The 15,777-nt window shown below is 42.5% G+C and overlaps 1 protein-coding gene across 1 annotated transcript in view; it reads left to right on the top strand.

Moving 5' to 3' along the window:
- SPOCK1 (SPARC (osteonectin), cwcv and kazal like domains proteoglycan 1) overlaps positions 1-15,777 on the top strand; it is a 276,373-nt gene that overhangs the window by 256,011 nt on the left and 4,585 nt on the right. Inside the window, exons 7-10 of the mRNA XM_040078277.2 lie at positions 1,972-2,088; positions 8,721-8,942; positions 9,549-9,611; positions 14,680-14,817. Of these exons, the coding sequence (XP_039934211.1) occupies positions 1,972-2,088; positions 8,721-8,942; positions 9,549-9,611; positions 14,680-14,817 (540 nt within the window). The remainder of the gene's footprint in view (positions 1-1,971; positions 2,089-8,720; positions 8,943-9,548; positions 9,612-14,679; positions 14,818-15,777) is intronic.

Here is a 15,777-nt window from a genome sequence, read left to right as displayed (position 1 = left end):
CATTAATTACTTCTCTTTACCATTAATTAATTACTTCTGTCCCACCTAAGCTGTGCATTCAATCCTGGTTTGTATTGCAATTTAAAAGAGTGGATTCCGATTACCCCAGTCAATGCAGTTTACACCAAATGACCACTTTGTGAGATTTGTTTTAGAGGCTTTATTTGGCCCTGGGGAGCGCGTCCTGCAGCCTGGGAGAGGAGGTCAATGTGCCTCTTGTTCCTGCCCTGCATACAGGATGACTTTGGGAGCAAATTTAGTGTCCCTCAAAGCATTTGGCTTACTCTGGGTTGCAGTGGTGTCTGGGGTTGGATTTGTGTTTGGAAGTACACAGATCTGAATCTAGAAGGTATTTTCTTCATTATCATTTCTTTTTCCTGGGCCTTGACTGTCTGTGAAGCTCAGTGTACCTGTCCAGAAGGCTCAGTGAGGGGTCAGGAAGGCACAGGAAAGAATGGATATTTGTAGTCCAGAGTTCCAGCCTTGACCTCCTAAAAGTGACATTTGCCCCAATGATTATTTAATAAGTATCAAGTTTGCACTATAAAACTATATTACTCATTTCTTGGACGACTGAATCCTTATTTTTTTCACCCGAATTGGAAAGATAAGATAGTTTACCATGAGTAAAATGTAATGTTAATTCAAGTGAGAAAATGAAGTGGTAAGTTTTTGCAGAAAGGTAGTCCACTTTACAATTAATATTGCATTGTCTTCCATTCATCTTACATTGATGGGATGTTTTGTTTAAGACCTGATTTTTCCTTAGCTGGACTCAGCTTTAGAGGGACAGTGATCTTCATATTTTTATCTTTCATAGGAAAATTTATCAAACTCTTTCAGTGTTATAGAAAAAAAAAATGGGAAAACCTTTCCTTTTTTCCTTCTCCCACCAAATTTAGAAAAGGCTATAATTTCTATTTTTAACTTCCAAGTTATTCCTGTCCCAAACTAAAGTGTGAGAGCAAACAAATCCTTAGAAGAGCTGTGGCATATCAGCAAGTTCCTTGTTGCTGGAGCAGTGAGTTTAACTTGGGAGAGCTGTGGGACTCAATTGTTCTTCAGAAAGGTGGAAGGAGGAATATTATAATGTGCAGTGAGATGGAGAAGACTTACTGTGACTGTGAAGGCAGACTGTGTCTGCCTCTGTGGCATAAAATCTTGCTCTGTATTTCAAGGAATGTCATTTAAAATGTAGAATGAGTGCACAGCGGGAATAATAAAATTGCCTGAGCATGTGAATTTTAAGCACTAAACATGATACAGGAACAAGAAAATGTTTTTGACAGAAACTCGCGGCTAATGCAGCTTTGTTCCTTAAAAATATTTTCTTCACCTGGACATTTATCTCTTGGCAGAAATTTCTGGGAAAATTAGATCCTTCTCAGTAAAATTTATAGAGAATAATAAAATTTGTTTACCTGGATAACAAAGTGGAATTGACAACCTTCAGAGGTGGTAGAGTCTCACTTGCAGTAGAACTAGAGCAACATAACATTTTTTTCTGTATACAAGTATAAATATTTTCTATTATGGTGATAATAGCCTTATACTAAGCCAAATGTGGTTATAAATTATCCCTAGCATCTTTTCCGAGTAGCATGTCTAGGCAAGGATGTCCCTCCTCCCCATCTATTTGAGTGATATTTTTCTCTCAAATCCTAAAAGGTGAAAACATTAAGTTAAATGGTTACATAGCTCTAATTGCCAACCCGTGGGGAGCTGTGCCTGGCACTTCCTCCATCACCAACCATGTCAGCTTCCCAGGAAGTACTTGCGTACAACTTATAATTCATAATGACTTACATTTTCTTTTTATCTCGCATCCCTTTCCCTGACCTTCTCTTCTTCCTTCAGAGCTCTTAATGAGGAGAACTTTACAACCATAAACACAATTTTTCTAATGGACTCTCTGGGGAGAGGCTTTTCCCTGGTGCTCCTGACTCAGCCTGGTGCTTTGTTCTTTCCTAGCTTGCACAGACAAGGAGCTGAGGAATCTGGCTTCCAGGCTAAAGGACTGGTTCGGTGCCCTTCACGAGGATGCGAATCGCGTCATCAAACCCACCAGCTCGGAGACGGCACAAGGCAGTAAGAAAACTCTTTTCCCATTGAACACTGGGTGTTGGAGGATCTTCCCAACCTGAGGGAACTGAACTGAGCGCAGCTGTTGGTGTTGCAACACCCTGTCAGGCAGATGCCAGTGCATAAGCGGGTACCTGAGACCTGATCCTGCAAGTAAATGCTGTTTTCTGAAGGAGCTGCAGTCCTTCTGTCCTCTCTCTGGCCCAAACTGCTCTAAAAACTGGCAAGCAGAGACAGAGAGATCTTCACAAGTTAATCAGGCAAATAACTCTCTGAAAGCTGTAGAGATCACCTCTGTAGGAGTAACTGGAACTGCTCAGGGACTGTTCTCAAGTGCTGGGGTTAATTAATATGGTGTAATCTGTGACTGTACAGTTAAATTCCATCACCCTCCAATTCACCGGGGCTACATCCAAATCATTTCTTGGGGCTGGACTCTGGTCTCTGCTCCACCACCAGTTTTAAGGCCAAATATTTTCTGACACAATGTCAGTGACGTAAGATGAAAATATGGCACACAAGCATAGGGAACGTTATGCCAGTGTTAGAAAAAACTCATTTAGATTTTACTTTAAAATTCCCTGCTAACAGTTTATGTAAGGGGAAGAATAATTTAAACATCACCATTTGAGCCATGGATCTAAAAGAGTTAAATGGTCAAGAAAGCTGGTGCCTATTGTGTCCTGCGTGTTTAATAACACCATCTTTGCCTCCTTTGATGCCTTTTATTTTTTTTTTTTTTTTTAAAGAAAGGAAGAAAATGAACAGTCTAGAGGACATTTACTCTCTGTGGGTTAAGCCAACATGACTGATTTTGATGTCATTTAGCCACCAGGGAGGGGAAAGATTCAGATAACAGCATTTAAAGAGGTCATGCTCATCATGCTCATCGGAGAGCAGATGCAAATTCACTCTCTGTGAGGACTCATTAATTCTTTTAAACAGTATGTCCCAAAACATGTGGGCCCTTGGGCTGCAAAGGAGGATACACAAGTTTTATCGAGGTGTGTGCCTCACTGTCACTTCACTGATTATCTGGGATGAGCTGTCCAAAGCTTGGGCTCCAAGGCCAGAATTTGAAGGGTCCAATCAGCTGCTATTTTTATGGCTCTTTTCATCTGGTGTCCCTGTAGAGTGACACCACAGAGGCTACAGGGGCACTGGAGCAGACCCAGCACATCAGAGTGGGATTTTCTGCTGGCTCAGGTCTCCAGAGCCCCTCTCTTTTGTGCTACATCTGAGCTGGGGTAGCAACAGATCATCTCTTCCTAAAGAGATAATATACCACAGGTTATAGTGCTCAAAGCTATAGTCAAACCCAATAATTTCACCACAGATCTTAAGACTCTGTGGTGAAACTAGTCATGTTCCGTGTAAATTTCATGGTTTTTTTCATGTGTCCCTTATTTTGCATGGTATTTACAACAAAGTCAATATCTTTAAGATCAAATGTCCCACTTACTTCTGAAAAAGTGCTCCAAAAAAGATATTCTGACACAGAGGATCTGAACCACTGTGCAAAAAGCAACTGGATGTACAGCTAATCATGACTTCCAGATGGGAATTCATTTCAAACCCCATGACAGAAAGCCTTAGAGGCTTTAAACTTTGAAGTCCTTTAGACCCAGAATCACAGGAAATCTCATTTTATCAAATTGTCAAAAGGATGTTTTCATGCAGATGATTCTTGACGTCCTCATGACGACCTTGCCAGCGGTCAAAGACCAGATACAATCCTAAAGGTGTTGAGTCTTTTTTTTTTGTTTTGTTTTTTTTTTCCTTGAGCAGTTTCAATGACAAAAACATTCCTGAACATTCCTGGTAATTCTGCGGTGTTTGCTCTGATTCACAGAGGAGCTGGTATCTCTTTTTAGTTTAGTTTGATTCCTGACAGCTTTTATTTGAAAGGCTGCCTGATGATCTTAAACGCTTGGTCTCAACAATGTTCATTTTTAGACTGTTGACTTAGTTTGGAATATTCTCTTATTTTCTTCTAAATCATTAAAAAAAAAAAAAAAAAAAAAAAAAGAAACTTTATGAATTTAGATGCCTAAAATATTTTTGAATTCCACAAAACTTGGGCTTGTTTTTTCTTTCTGAGGTTTTGCAACAGTATTCTTGAATTAATCTGCATGTGCCGAATTCTGCAGCTCACATTCTCTCTGGTGGCACTGAAAATACTCACAGGGTGAGGACAGCAGTATTTGGCTTTCTCCAGCTTCAAACATTTGTGAAAATGAAAGACACCTTAAACAGGGCTCAGAATTCAAAGCAAAGTTCACACACCCAAGCTGTAGAAAAGAGTGTATGTGAATCCTGGCAAACAGGACACGCACGGCTCTGGAAATACGCTCTGATGTGCGCATTGCCCTTTTGATGGCTCTGCATGTGCTACCCTCCTCACCACACACGTCACTTCATTAAACTGGACTGCCTTGGTTGTGCCTGCAGAGTTTGAAAAGGCAGGAACATCCTCAAAGCAATCCATTTTGGATGTGCCCCCGTGGCAGTGAAAGGAACAGATGGTGGGATGCCATGGCTGTGATACCTTGGACATGTCAGCTGTCCGGAGAAGGTCCTCCAGCAGAGATTTCTCTATGCTGCATTCATTTTTCAAGATGTTAGTGTTAGTGTAAATAAGCATTTTGAGTGTATTATGTTCACCCCCAGATGAAGAAAAAAAGGTACGCTTCTTTTTGTTTTCTTTGTGACTCTCTTGAAAGCAAAAGGATGAGGGAGATCACTGTGTTTAGATTTCAAACCTTCCTTCCCTCAGCTCTCTGATCCCAGCAAAGCACCGTGGGCCGGGTACTTTGTCTTCTGAAGGCTTTGTGCAATTAAAATCTCCTCGATAAATGATGTAAGAAACTCAGGGACACGCTTTGACATAGGGAAATAATAAAACTAATTAGGTAGAAAGATCAGATTCAAATTGCTCCTGAGCCTGTTGATAATTCATAACATCCCCATATTGTATCCAGAGAGTCTCCTTGGTTGGAGTGGGTGTTGTTTTTCTTTTAGTAGAGATCTATGCAATTAAAGGATTTTTTCTGGGGAACATTTCTTCTCCTCCTTCTTTTATTTTAAGCGATGGGGGAAATTAGGTTAATTATACCCCTGTTAATTTAGTTGTAGTATACTTTAATAAAATAAAAATGGCTCATGTAAGTCAACTCTTGAAGGGGGAAAATAATTTTTTCATGCCAGAAGGTGTGTTTATTTTTAATAAGGATTTTCAACTAAAGACTTTTTTAAATTTAATTCCATTTTAATTCAGAGGAGGTGGAGTGTTTTATGTGTTAATGGGATGAGGGACTTTTACATGTAGGTCACCGGCTTGATTTCCTTCCAGCTCTGTAGTGAATGAAAGTTGTCAGGGTGCTGAACTGCTGTCAGTTGGAAAGAGGAACACGATGGTCTCAGTCCAGGTCCTTGTGAGCAGGTGTCCAAATGAGAGCAGCCACCACCTCAGCTGACATTAGCTGGCATCTGTGTTGGCAGCCTCTGCCAAGGAGCCAAGAGGGATGTGGAGCCGGCACCATTCTCCTGCTTCCCACCAAAGGCACTGCAGCACTGCACTGATGAGCAGAAAGATGCAGAAAAGTTCTCACTGAGGTTGCTTATTCTGGGTCTCTTGTGCTGGAAACCCAGTTTGTTAACCAAGCACTGAATTCTTTACAGAATTACAGCATATGGTTTATTTCATCCAGAAAATTGCATCATATTTATAGATAAGTATATCAAAAGACTCTATAAAGAAGTTGATTCATTCAATATCACTTGACCTCATGAGGCTGGTGGGAGCAGTGACCTCCCAGTGCAGGTAAGTGAGCTCCAAAAGCCACTTTCCATCAGCTGCCCTGGTTTTGCTGAGTCGGAGCCTGTGTTGCACACTCTGGGTGAATTTGGCTTTCACTCCTGGTGCTGGATGCTGAGAGCATCCAGGATTGTTGGATTTGGGCTGAAGTAGAGCTATTATTTACCTTCAGTGACATGTTGGGGGACAATTAAAGAATTAACTTTCCACTGATAATAACCATCTAGCTCAGGACTTTCTGTCACACCTACCACTTCAGTATTTCAGGATTTCCAGATCACATTGTCTGATAATCCAGCACTGTTCAGTAAACCAGCCTCTTAATAAATCTTATCTGGAACTCTGATCACAACAGTGAAAGCTCCCTTATGGTAAAGAAATTATAATCAGGACCTCTTCAGCTAAGGTAATTGTCTCCTGGAGTGACCTTTCCCAGCTGCATGTCCCACCCAAGCCCCGATGGTGTGCCACAGAGCAGCTCTGTGCTCACAGCACTCACTGCTGATTTGCTCACTCTGGTCCTGAGGGCAGGCTGGTGGTGTGTCCCCGTTGCACACACAGGTGGAGATTTCCTGGAGGGAGGAAAACCAGACTCAGAAATCATCTACAGGCACTGCCAGGGGCAAGTTCATTCCAGGATCTCCTCCTCCCTGCCTTGATTCCTGCCAGTGAAGAGATGACCTTTAGAGACCCATTGGGGCTGGGCAACACAAACCATTCTCAACTGATCACACAACACACCCTGCAGTTACTCATCTTCTGCAGCTCTAAGTGCCACCATGGTGTGTAAAGCCCATTGCCAGAGAGAGCATCTGTGCAGAAAAGAGCAGACATTGGAAACTCACTCTTTTTCTCTTGAAAACTGTTGAACTGGGATAGCTGGAGCTGATCCCAGCTCCACCATGCAGTTGAATGATCCACCCCTGCCTGTTTGACCACTCTTAACCTGCCCTGGGGTGGGGAATCTGGCACCATGCACCTGCACAGGGCAGGACTGCATGCCCTGCTCCTGTTGCTCTGTAAAGGCACGGGTGAGGAATCTTAAATCCTTACACTTGACAATAGGTTGCACAGTGACCAAATCCTGCTTCCTTCTTCAGACTTAAATAATTGAAGTCAATATTTCTAATTGCCTCAGCAAGGCAAGCAGCTCCCCCCTGCATCTATTCACACAGCCTTGTTCTTTTTCACTGTGCTCAAGCATGATTAGATAATGTTATGGGAGATAACAGCATAAAAATGTAATGAAATGTTCAGCACGATTTCTCTCTTCCCTGTCTGAGCTGCCTCTAGCCCTGAGGAAATGGCGTTACCTTCTTCCCTCCTTAGAGGAACATCTTTTATGAATGACACAAACCTTCCCATTAGTTAACCCCTCTGATTGTCCCTCTGTGTCGCTGACAACCTTCAGCCACAGCTGCATAACAAAAAACACAGCTTCCAGCAAAAAGCCCTGCTCTCCTTTGGATTAATGCCTAAAATAGCAGGTAGGCTGCAGAGCTTGGACAAACTGTCAGCGTGATTCCAGCAACATCTCAGCTTTCACTTCAACAAAGCAGCATTGTACAGCAAATAAAGGGACACGCACGGCAGATAAAACCAAGCTTAACCTCTTTCAGTGAAAGCTGCAGCCAAGCTCAGGCTTCTCTAGGTGGCCCAAAGCAGAGTGAGCAGTAACAGGCAGGTTACTGCTCACACCTGGAGCAGTGTGAGCACCAGAGGCCCAGGGTATCAGGAGCCTCTGTCCCTGCAAATCCCCAGCCAATGGATTCATGTTTCTGAGTCCTGGTTGAAACCAATGTCCTTGTTATCAGGTTTATTATCTCACTATTACAAATATACTTCCTTACGTTGTAGATAACTTGGAATTTAGTCTGAGCATTGAAAAAAATACCATGACAGTGTGGATTTATATTGCCCCATGCCACTGTTTTTCTGGAGAGTGCAGGATACTGGAAGGTGTATCTCTTATACACAGTGGGGATCTATATGCACGACTTGGGCTTTCTGCGATAACCACTGCTGCTGCAGCAGTCTTTGAAGAATCTGTGCTATTAAAATGAATGATGGTGATGGTTGCCAAAGCACTGGAAAAGCAGAATCCTGTGTTGCTGCAGTCTTGGAGGCTGCAGGAAGGAGTGGTGCTGGTACAGCATACTGGAGCATGGGCAGCTCTGTGCAGCTCCAGCTGAAGCAGTGCCCTCCCTCAGAGTGGTGTGAGGAACAGAGACACTTCACCTCTTCTCTCCCCCTGCCTCCCCCAGACAGCTCACAGTCCAGATCAAAGCAGTTTGCTGTCACAAACCACACAGACAGGCCTTTGAAGAGTGAGAAGTAAGGATGAGAGGCAGAAGGTGAGAGCACAGCAGGAAAGAATTTGATCAGGCAACTAGAAACGAGTCTGGGAAACGGCATTTAAATTGAATTCAGATTTAGCCTAGTTTGAAAATATGGTGGATGCAGCCGTTTCTCATCACATTTCAGTTTCCTGGAACCAGGCCAACCCACTTGGACTGGAAAAAAAAAAGCAAGCAAGAATTTTTTGAGTAGAAATAACTTTGAATTCCAGAAAACAGTCCTCAATCTCCACCCCAAAGCTCCCAAAGAGTGTGAGCAGGGCTCTAGTTTGTAGCTGTGCTTGGGCTTTAAGCTTTACACAATTGGTTCAGTCTTAGGATTTTGTTCTGCCTTGGGCAAGTCAGCTCAGTGTTCAGAGTCCAGACAAAATAAGAAAAGTTGGCAAGGCTTCACCTTAGCAGCAGCTCCTGTGCCGGGGGCGTGCCGGGGTTCAGCTGGGGAACGTTTGCCTGTCTTCTTACAGGATTTGACACCAGCATCCTACCGATCTGTAAGGACTCCTTAGGCTGGATGTTCAACAAACTTGACATGAACTACGACCTGCTGCTGGATCCCTCGGAGATCAGCGCCATTTATCTGGATAAGTACGAGCCGTGTGTCAAGCCGCTCTTCAACTCCTGCGACTCCTTCAAAGACGGGAAGCTTTCCAACAACGAGTGGTGCTACTGCTTCCAGAAGCCTGGCGGTGAGCTGTGCCATTTGCAATACAAACAGGAGCTCAAGTTTGGCTCTCCCTGTGTTTCAGGGCCTGCCTGCAGAGATTGGTCATTGGCAGGCAGGTGTGTTAAAAAGCCCTTTTCGCCAGCACCAACGTGAAGGGCATTGTGGAACCATGTTTAATGTCACGTATGAACTATATTAACATCCCTTGATCGTTAAAACAAACAAAGCAGTAAGTGTCAGTGCACACAGTCTAGAAATAAACTCCATTGCTGACAGAAAGCTCAAGAATTTACTCTTTTATTAACACAGAAATGAGCCAATTAGCAAGTCATAAATCAGAGAGCTGGCATGATGTCAGTTTGGTGAAAAGAGAGGTAGAATAGTTTAACAATTAAAATGGCCCCCAAACACTACTCTCAACTACAGTGTGTAGCTTTTTTTTTTTTTTTTTTTTTTTTTAATTAGTGGAGTTAATGACATAAATTTGTTTTGCAGTACAGTACCAGCATATGGGCTTCTCTCAGTCCCAGGTGTACAGTAGCCTACATTTCATGTCAGCAGTGAAGCCAGTCATTACAGAGTCTGTCCCGTACCATCTGGAAACTGATTCTTACACATTATATTTTAGGTCTTCCTTGCCAGAATGAAATGAATAGAATTCAAAAGCTAAGTAGAGGGAAGAGTCTGTTGGGTAAGTTCGATTACTTGCTATTCATTTACTCGACTAATTAAAGCTTCTGTGATTATTGTAACTTTATATGCAGTAATGGTTTTTCAATTAGAGACTAATGTTTTGAGTCGGGAATATGCAGCACCGAGCGTAGGCCTGACACTATGAAATTAAACAAATAATGAGATAGCAACACACAGAACAGGTGTCAGCATGGCAATGGGTTCAGTACTAATTTACAGCTCTCCAGAAATGCAAAGCCTTGTCTGCACAGAGCTTAATACTGCCTTCATCACCTCACAGGTCACAGTAAGTACTGGGAGGCTGCTTGATACTCAAGGCTCCAGTTTTTGAGCGGTGACTGGAGGTGCACAGCCAATGCATTCATGTTCCCTTCCAGTAATGGTGCAATGCAGGCTTTCCTTGGGGCTCACTCTTTAAAATATTTCAGTATATTCTGTGTGTAGGAAAGCAGGAATTCATTCAATCTCATTTTAGGCAGCCTGCAGGATGCTTCCTGCTGTAAGACACGGTCATGCCTCTCCCTCTGTCTCATGCCTGTTGGGAGCCTGAATTGATTCATGACTTGTATTGCTCTGATGGATATCTAAAATTAGGTTAAATAAATCCCCATCTAGCATTTTCCCAATTAATTGCTAAAAAAATCAGGTTGCTGAGCTGAAAACATTTCAGGTGACTAATTCCCTACCCTAAAATCACCCAATGATGTGTAGCCTGGCGTTCGTGTGCTGGTGTTTTACCAAATCTTGTGTCCCAGCACATTTGTGCATGCAGAGCCCAAGCCCTGAGGCACAGCAGGACAGATGAAAGCCCCCGTGAGCAGCGAGCCCTGCACTTCACCCTTGAGGAGAGAGGCTGACCTCGGCCCCAGCTGTCAGCCCCATGATGGAGAGAGAAGCTGCCAGGTTCCCCCAGCAGCAGCACTGGCTGTGCACACCGGCTCTGCTGCAGTGCTGCTCGCTGCTCCCACGTTCCAGCCTGCTCTTCCCCCGTACTCAACAGCAGACCCTGCACACAGCTCAGCTCTGCCAAATCCTGCCAATCCCACATGCCACCGACATTTGGAGTCAAGGTTCAGGTGCCTTGTGAACAATCCCAGCCTGGATTCACTGGTTTAAATTAAGAACTAACATTCCTAAAGGCCACAGGGACAGTGGTTTAGATCCATCGTCCTTTCACAGCAAGTTCACATGAAGATTAAGATGTTCCAGAGTTACAGCTCCTGCTGTTCGTAGCTGTGGGAGCAAAGGGAGGATTGATCACTCGGGGTATGTGTGCTCCATTCAGTAAATATTCTGCATTTGTGTTCAAAGGAATGTTGTGGCAGAGGAAGTCACAGTGTTCTCTGTCTCATGGGTGTCATGATTTTCAAAGCCACCTAAAAGAGTAAGAAGCCCAGTTCTTAATAGATAGCTTTGACTATCCCATATTTATTTTGTGCTTTGCTGTTATTTTCTATGTGCAATAAATGTCATCTAAGTTGAAACATAAGTAGTTTATTCTGGTGTGTGGGAAGAATGATGCCTGGGTTGCAGGTAGTTCAACATGCAGGTGGTTGTAGCACATGTCACTGGGATCTGATCACAATAGCAGGAGTAAAATGACAAAGTAAAAGGAGGAAGAATGGTCCCTTAGCACATATAACTTCTAGTCAACTGTATTAAAAAAAAAAAAAAAAAAAAAAATAGAAGGAGAATGAAAGTGGTGAAGCTCAACAAATCAAGGTGTCAGGCACAGGTTGTTCCACAAGCTAGAAGATTATAATATAAAGAGGAACTCTTTGCTTCACCTACCCTGAAAGTCTTCCTGCATAATGACACCTGTCTGGGAGATTTTAATTTGATATCAGAGCTATTTATACAGCAGAAAACATTGTCTTTTCTTTTCACTGACTGAACAATCATTCAGATGGAAACCCAAACGTACACGTGACTTGTAACAATGGTAAATTTGGAAAAGAGAGATGAATATTTTCAGAGAAACTAATCTTTAATTATTCTCTTTCCTCCTCTGACCCTGACATAGAGAGCACAGCACTTACAGTAGCCTGGGCAGTAGCATGAAGAATGTTTTTTGTTAACTTGTATCCATTGATAAAAATGATGACTTTTGGTATTTCCTTCTCTATATATTTTTCAAAACACATGACAGTTGCAACAAAGTACTTCAAAGCCATTGCCATTAGATATTTGAATTTGGAGCCTTTCAAATGAAGTCTAGCATCCCAGGAGACGGAATTAAAAAGTAAACAGCACTATTCATCTTTTCCTACCAGATTTATCTGAAGTACAATTAACTGCAGAGACTGTACTTTTAGAGCATACAACTGTGCAGCCTGATAATGCTTCTCCCACCTCACTAAAGTAATAAATTTCTGCTCCCGTCACTGTTTTCTCCTCTATCAACCCTGTGGATTCAGCTAATATAATAGCTAATACCAGCAGCTGTGTGCTGGCTAGCACTTAATTCTGACTGGCTTTTACCTGTGTGCTTCATTATCTTTAGCATATAATTATTCTCCTCTTGTTCTCTAAGGAAGGGGAGTATTATATAGATAAGGAAATGATGGGGGAAAAAAAAAAAAAAAAAAAAAAAAAAAAAAGGTATAGGTCTGGGTCCATAAAGAGGATACAGATGAAACAGTGCTGTTCAAGTTTGTGTGGAATAACTGAACCCTTGACAGGACAAAGGGGAGGCAGGATTCAGTAGCTTGGGGTACTTTGGGGGAATGACTCACGTTTTGTCGTGTCCAGGCTTGTGGGGAAGCACAAGATCCTCTGGAGAGGAATGCTCCAGATGTTCTCTGATGCCATACCCAGCAAATGCTCTGTGTAGGTGCCACGCTCCAGGATAGCAGAGCTTGTAGCCAGCTTATTTCTAATGAAGACAGGCTGATGTGCGTGCAATTTACAGGGAGAATCATCACATTGTACAACACTTGTTCCCAGCAACTCTCTATCCTCTCCAGATTATCACCTGCACCTGACACATTGAAGGGGACGTGCTGTATCTTCCCTCTGATGGTTGGCAAATACTGTGACATTAGTATGCAGAGCTAAATATTTAAAGCTCCAGTGTTGCATACAAATTGGCACGAATTTCCCACGCAGAAGGAAAAGTACCTTCCACTCTTCACTGTGACCCAAAGTGTGAATCTATTCCACACACAGTTATGTTGGCAGTGAGCCCAGGCCATAATTTATTTTTAAATCTTTTAAAGCTTTTATAGGCGGCGTTGAACATTTTCATGCCTTACAGGAAACAGTGAAACTATGCAAAAAGGCCCGTTTCAAAGAAGGAACAGGTGGCATTGCCCTAGGAAAAGAGAAAGCATCAGACAGTTTAAAATATAGAAGCTGTTCTCTGCTCACCCTGTAATGCCCCTGAGGTCCCCCTTTGATCCTCCCCTGGAGCCAGATGCTCATCAGATATAAAAGGGCAGCTCTAGTGACATGGGTACAGCTATACTGATTTACACCTGCTCCAAGTCAGCACCTGAGCAGTTTTATCAAGGTTGTGTATGGTTTGATAAACACCTGGAGTGCTTATCAGAAACGGGACATGAGTGTAAATATGAAAAAAATATATCTACATAATCAATATGGGAATGAAGTTTTGAACACTCAGTATTAACTAACAAAAACCTGCCAAGGAAAATACATACATTTGTTATTAAAACTGTTGTCTTATAAATGAATCTTTGGTAGTTGCTGGCATGCTTACATTTGTACGTGGACATAATGGTGGTAGCTATTAGCAATCCTGGTATAAGATCGTGCTTTTCCATTATTTAAAATACTCTCACTCATGGATGTGGTCTCCAAAACTGATCTGTTATACAAAGATTTCTGCAGATGTTCAAAGGTTTCTCCTCTCATCTCCCAGACCTCTATTAGCAGCACTCAAACATTAGGCAAGATCTGCAGAGCAATGAGTTTGGATATTCAGATTCACTTTGTGCAGCTCTCTGTGTGCATGAGACTGACTGACTTCCACTTTTATGTCTTTTGTGTAGGAAATCTGGTGACATTTGGGCAGCACTTTCTCATTCATTTTTTCCTCTGAGAAATGTAGTGGAAGTGGCCCTTTTGACTCATGTCCTGTCTGAATAGATGCTACACATGGAACTAGTTAAAAAACTACACTGAACCACCAGTAAATCACTGGTATCTTTGATAAAGGAGAAAAACACATTCTCAAAAATCATTTGAGACAAGAAATTTGGGGGCAAGGGTGTGTTTATGCCATGTTTCAAATTGAAGCAATTGACAAAGAAAGGAAAAATGAATGTAGTGACCTCCATTGGGAATAACTCATCTCAAAGGACAAGAGGGCTTTTCATATTGAAGTGCATTTGCTGTATCTGCTGAAAATGGTGGGAACAATAACATGGGTTTCTCCTGAGAGTTTCCCTCTCTGCAGAAGCCAGAATGAACCACACTCTACAAGCCTGAAATATATTGGTTTTATTGTGAGGCTTCGGCTTCGAATTCAAAGACTTACAGATTCAAATCCTGTTGTCCCTCTCTGTAAAGCCTGTGCATTATTTCTGCTTTTATAGATGGGAGCTCTCTTAGTCGGGGGATGTGCCTGAGATTAGTATGAATAGCAAGCAGATGGCAGATACCTTCCAGGGATAATTACAGTGTTGTGGAAAGACTCATGTGATAAACACTGAAGGAGTGCAAATGGAGGGAAATGCAGAACTAATGAACTTGGGGTAATAATCCAGTTGGGAAGAAAATTTTAAGAGCAGGAGTTAAATGTGAAAAAGCTCTGTGGGAATATCAATCATTTGGGGACAGACTGAACCTCTCTCTAGAACCGTGTGACACCCATCTCCGTGTGCTGGATGCAAACAAACACTTATACACTGTGACCAGGGTGTCTGAAAAGAGTTAACCAGAAATAATTTCCTCCCCCTTTCAGGCACCAGATAATCACACGTATTTCCTTGCCAACATTGTCAAGATCTTCATGCATATAAGAGCTAAGTTCATAAAGCCCTCTCTGTGTGTTTGCTCCTGCAGAGGATTGCATTACTGAGCACACCTTATCTTTTATTCAGGTGCTTTCATCCCCCGGTGCAATGAAGAAGGTTATTACAAAGCCACGCAGTGCCATGGCAGCACGGGGCAGTGCTGGTGTGTTGATAAGTATGGCAATGAGATAGCTGGCTCCAGAAAGCAAGGCACAGTCAGCTGTGGTGAGTAAGGACCTGCTTTCCTCAGACAGGGGGGGATTAACACCGCTGTGAACCCTGCCATTGCTGTGCCACCGGGGGTGATAACAAAAGGGACAACAGGGCAACACGAGCACACGGTTCAAAGTGCTCCTGTGGTTTCCTATTCACGCTACAAATGGGTCCTTTGGGCAGCAGGGGTGCAGCACAGGTTAGCAGGGAATAGCCACTGTTAAGGTGGTTTTTGCCACCAGCCTGGAAAGTGCAGTTAGTGATATTAAGATTAAGGGTCTGGGGTTGCTCTGCATGGTTTATAAATATAGTGTTCTGTGTACTCTGGAATGCACATCTACTGGAACTTCATGTATGCTGCCTTTCCAGACAAGGGAGGGCCTAATGTGTAAAATTGTGTACATTAGCAACCAAGGCCAGTACAGTTTCTGACAAGACAATGTTATGTAGGTAAGTGAAGTCACCAGTTAGCTGTTGTGCCTACACAAGGAAGATGTCACCTACAGTCCTTCAGAGTGCTGCAGGCATGGTTGTGAGTGCAGCTTTCTTTTTTGAGAAGGAACAGAGACCTAGAAGGTCCAGGATGCTCAGAATCACATCACAGATCTCAGGTTCAATAGCTACGTTTGCAGAGTGAGGTTTATGCACTCAAATAAAACCTTTTTTTAATATTTTTTAGCGTGGTTTACAGGGTCATGATGGAATGAAAATATTTACAAAGGGATAATGATTTTCTGGCCTGCATGCACATGATCTGAAACTTTCCAGTCAAGCCTCTAGGAGGATGACAATGCACAGGGGGTGTTCTATGCAAGAAGATTTTTCAGAGTCAATTGATATGTATTTATCCCAGTTCAGAATGAAAATTGACATTTTAAGGTTGTTTCATGAATAGCTGAACCAATTAATTTAAAAAAATAACATTGCAAATGACAGTGGCTTGCATGACAAGGATAGTGATTAATGTGGAAT

The sequence above is a fragment of the Hirundo rustica genome, chromosome 14 (genome assembly GCF_015227805.2).
Source record: "Hirundo rustica isolate bHirRus1 chromosome 14, bHirRus1.pri.v3, whole genome shotgun sequence".
Lineage (NCBI taxonomy): Eukaryota > Metazoa > Chordata > Aves > Passeriformes > Hirundinidae > Hirundo > Hirundo rustica.
Note: the sequence above shows the minus strand (reverse complement) of the source record. Positions and strands in the feature narration are given on the sequence as shown.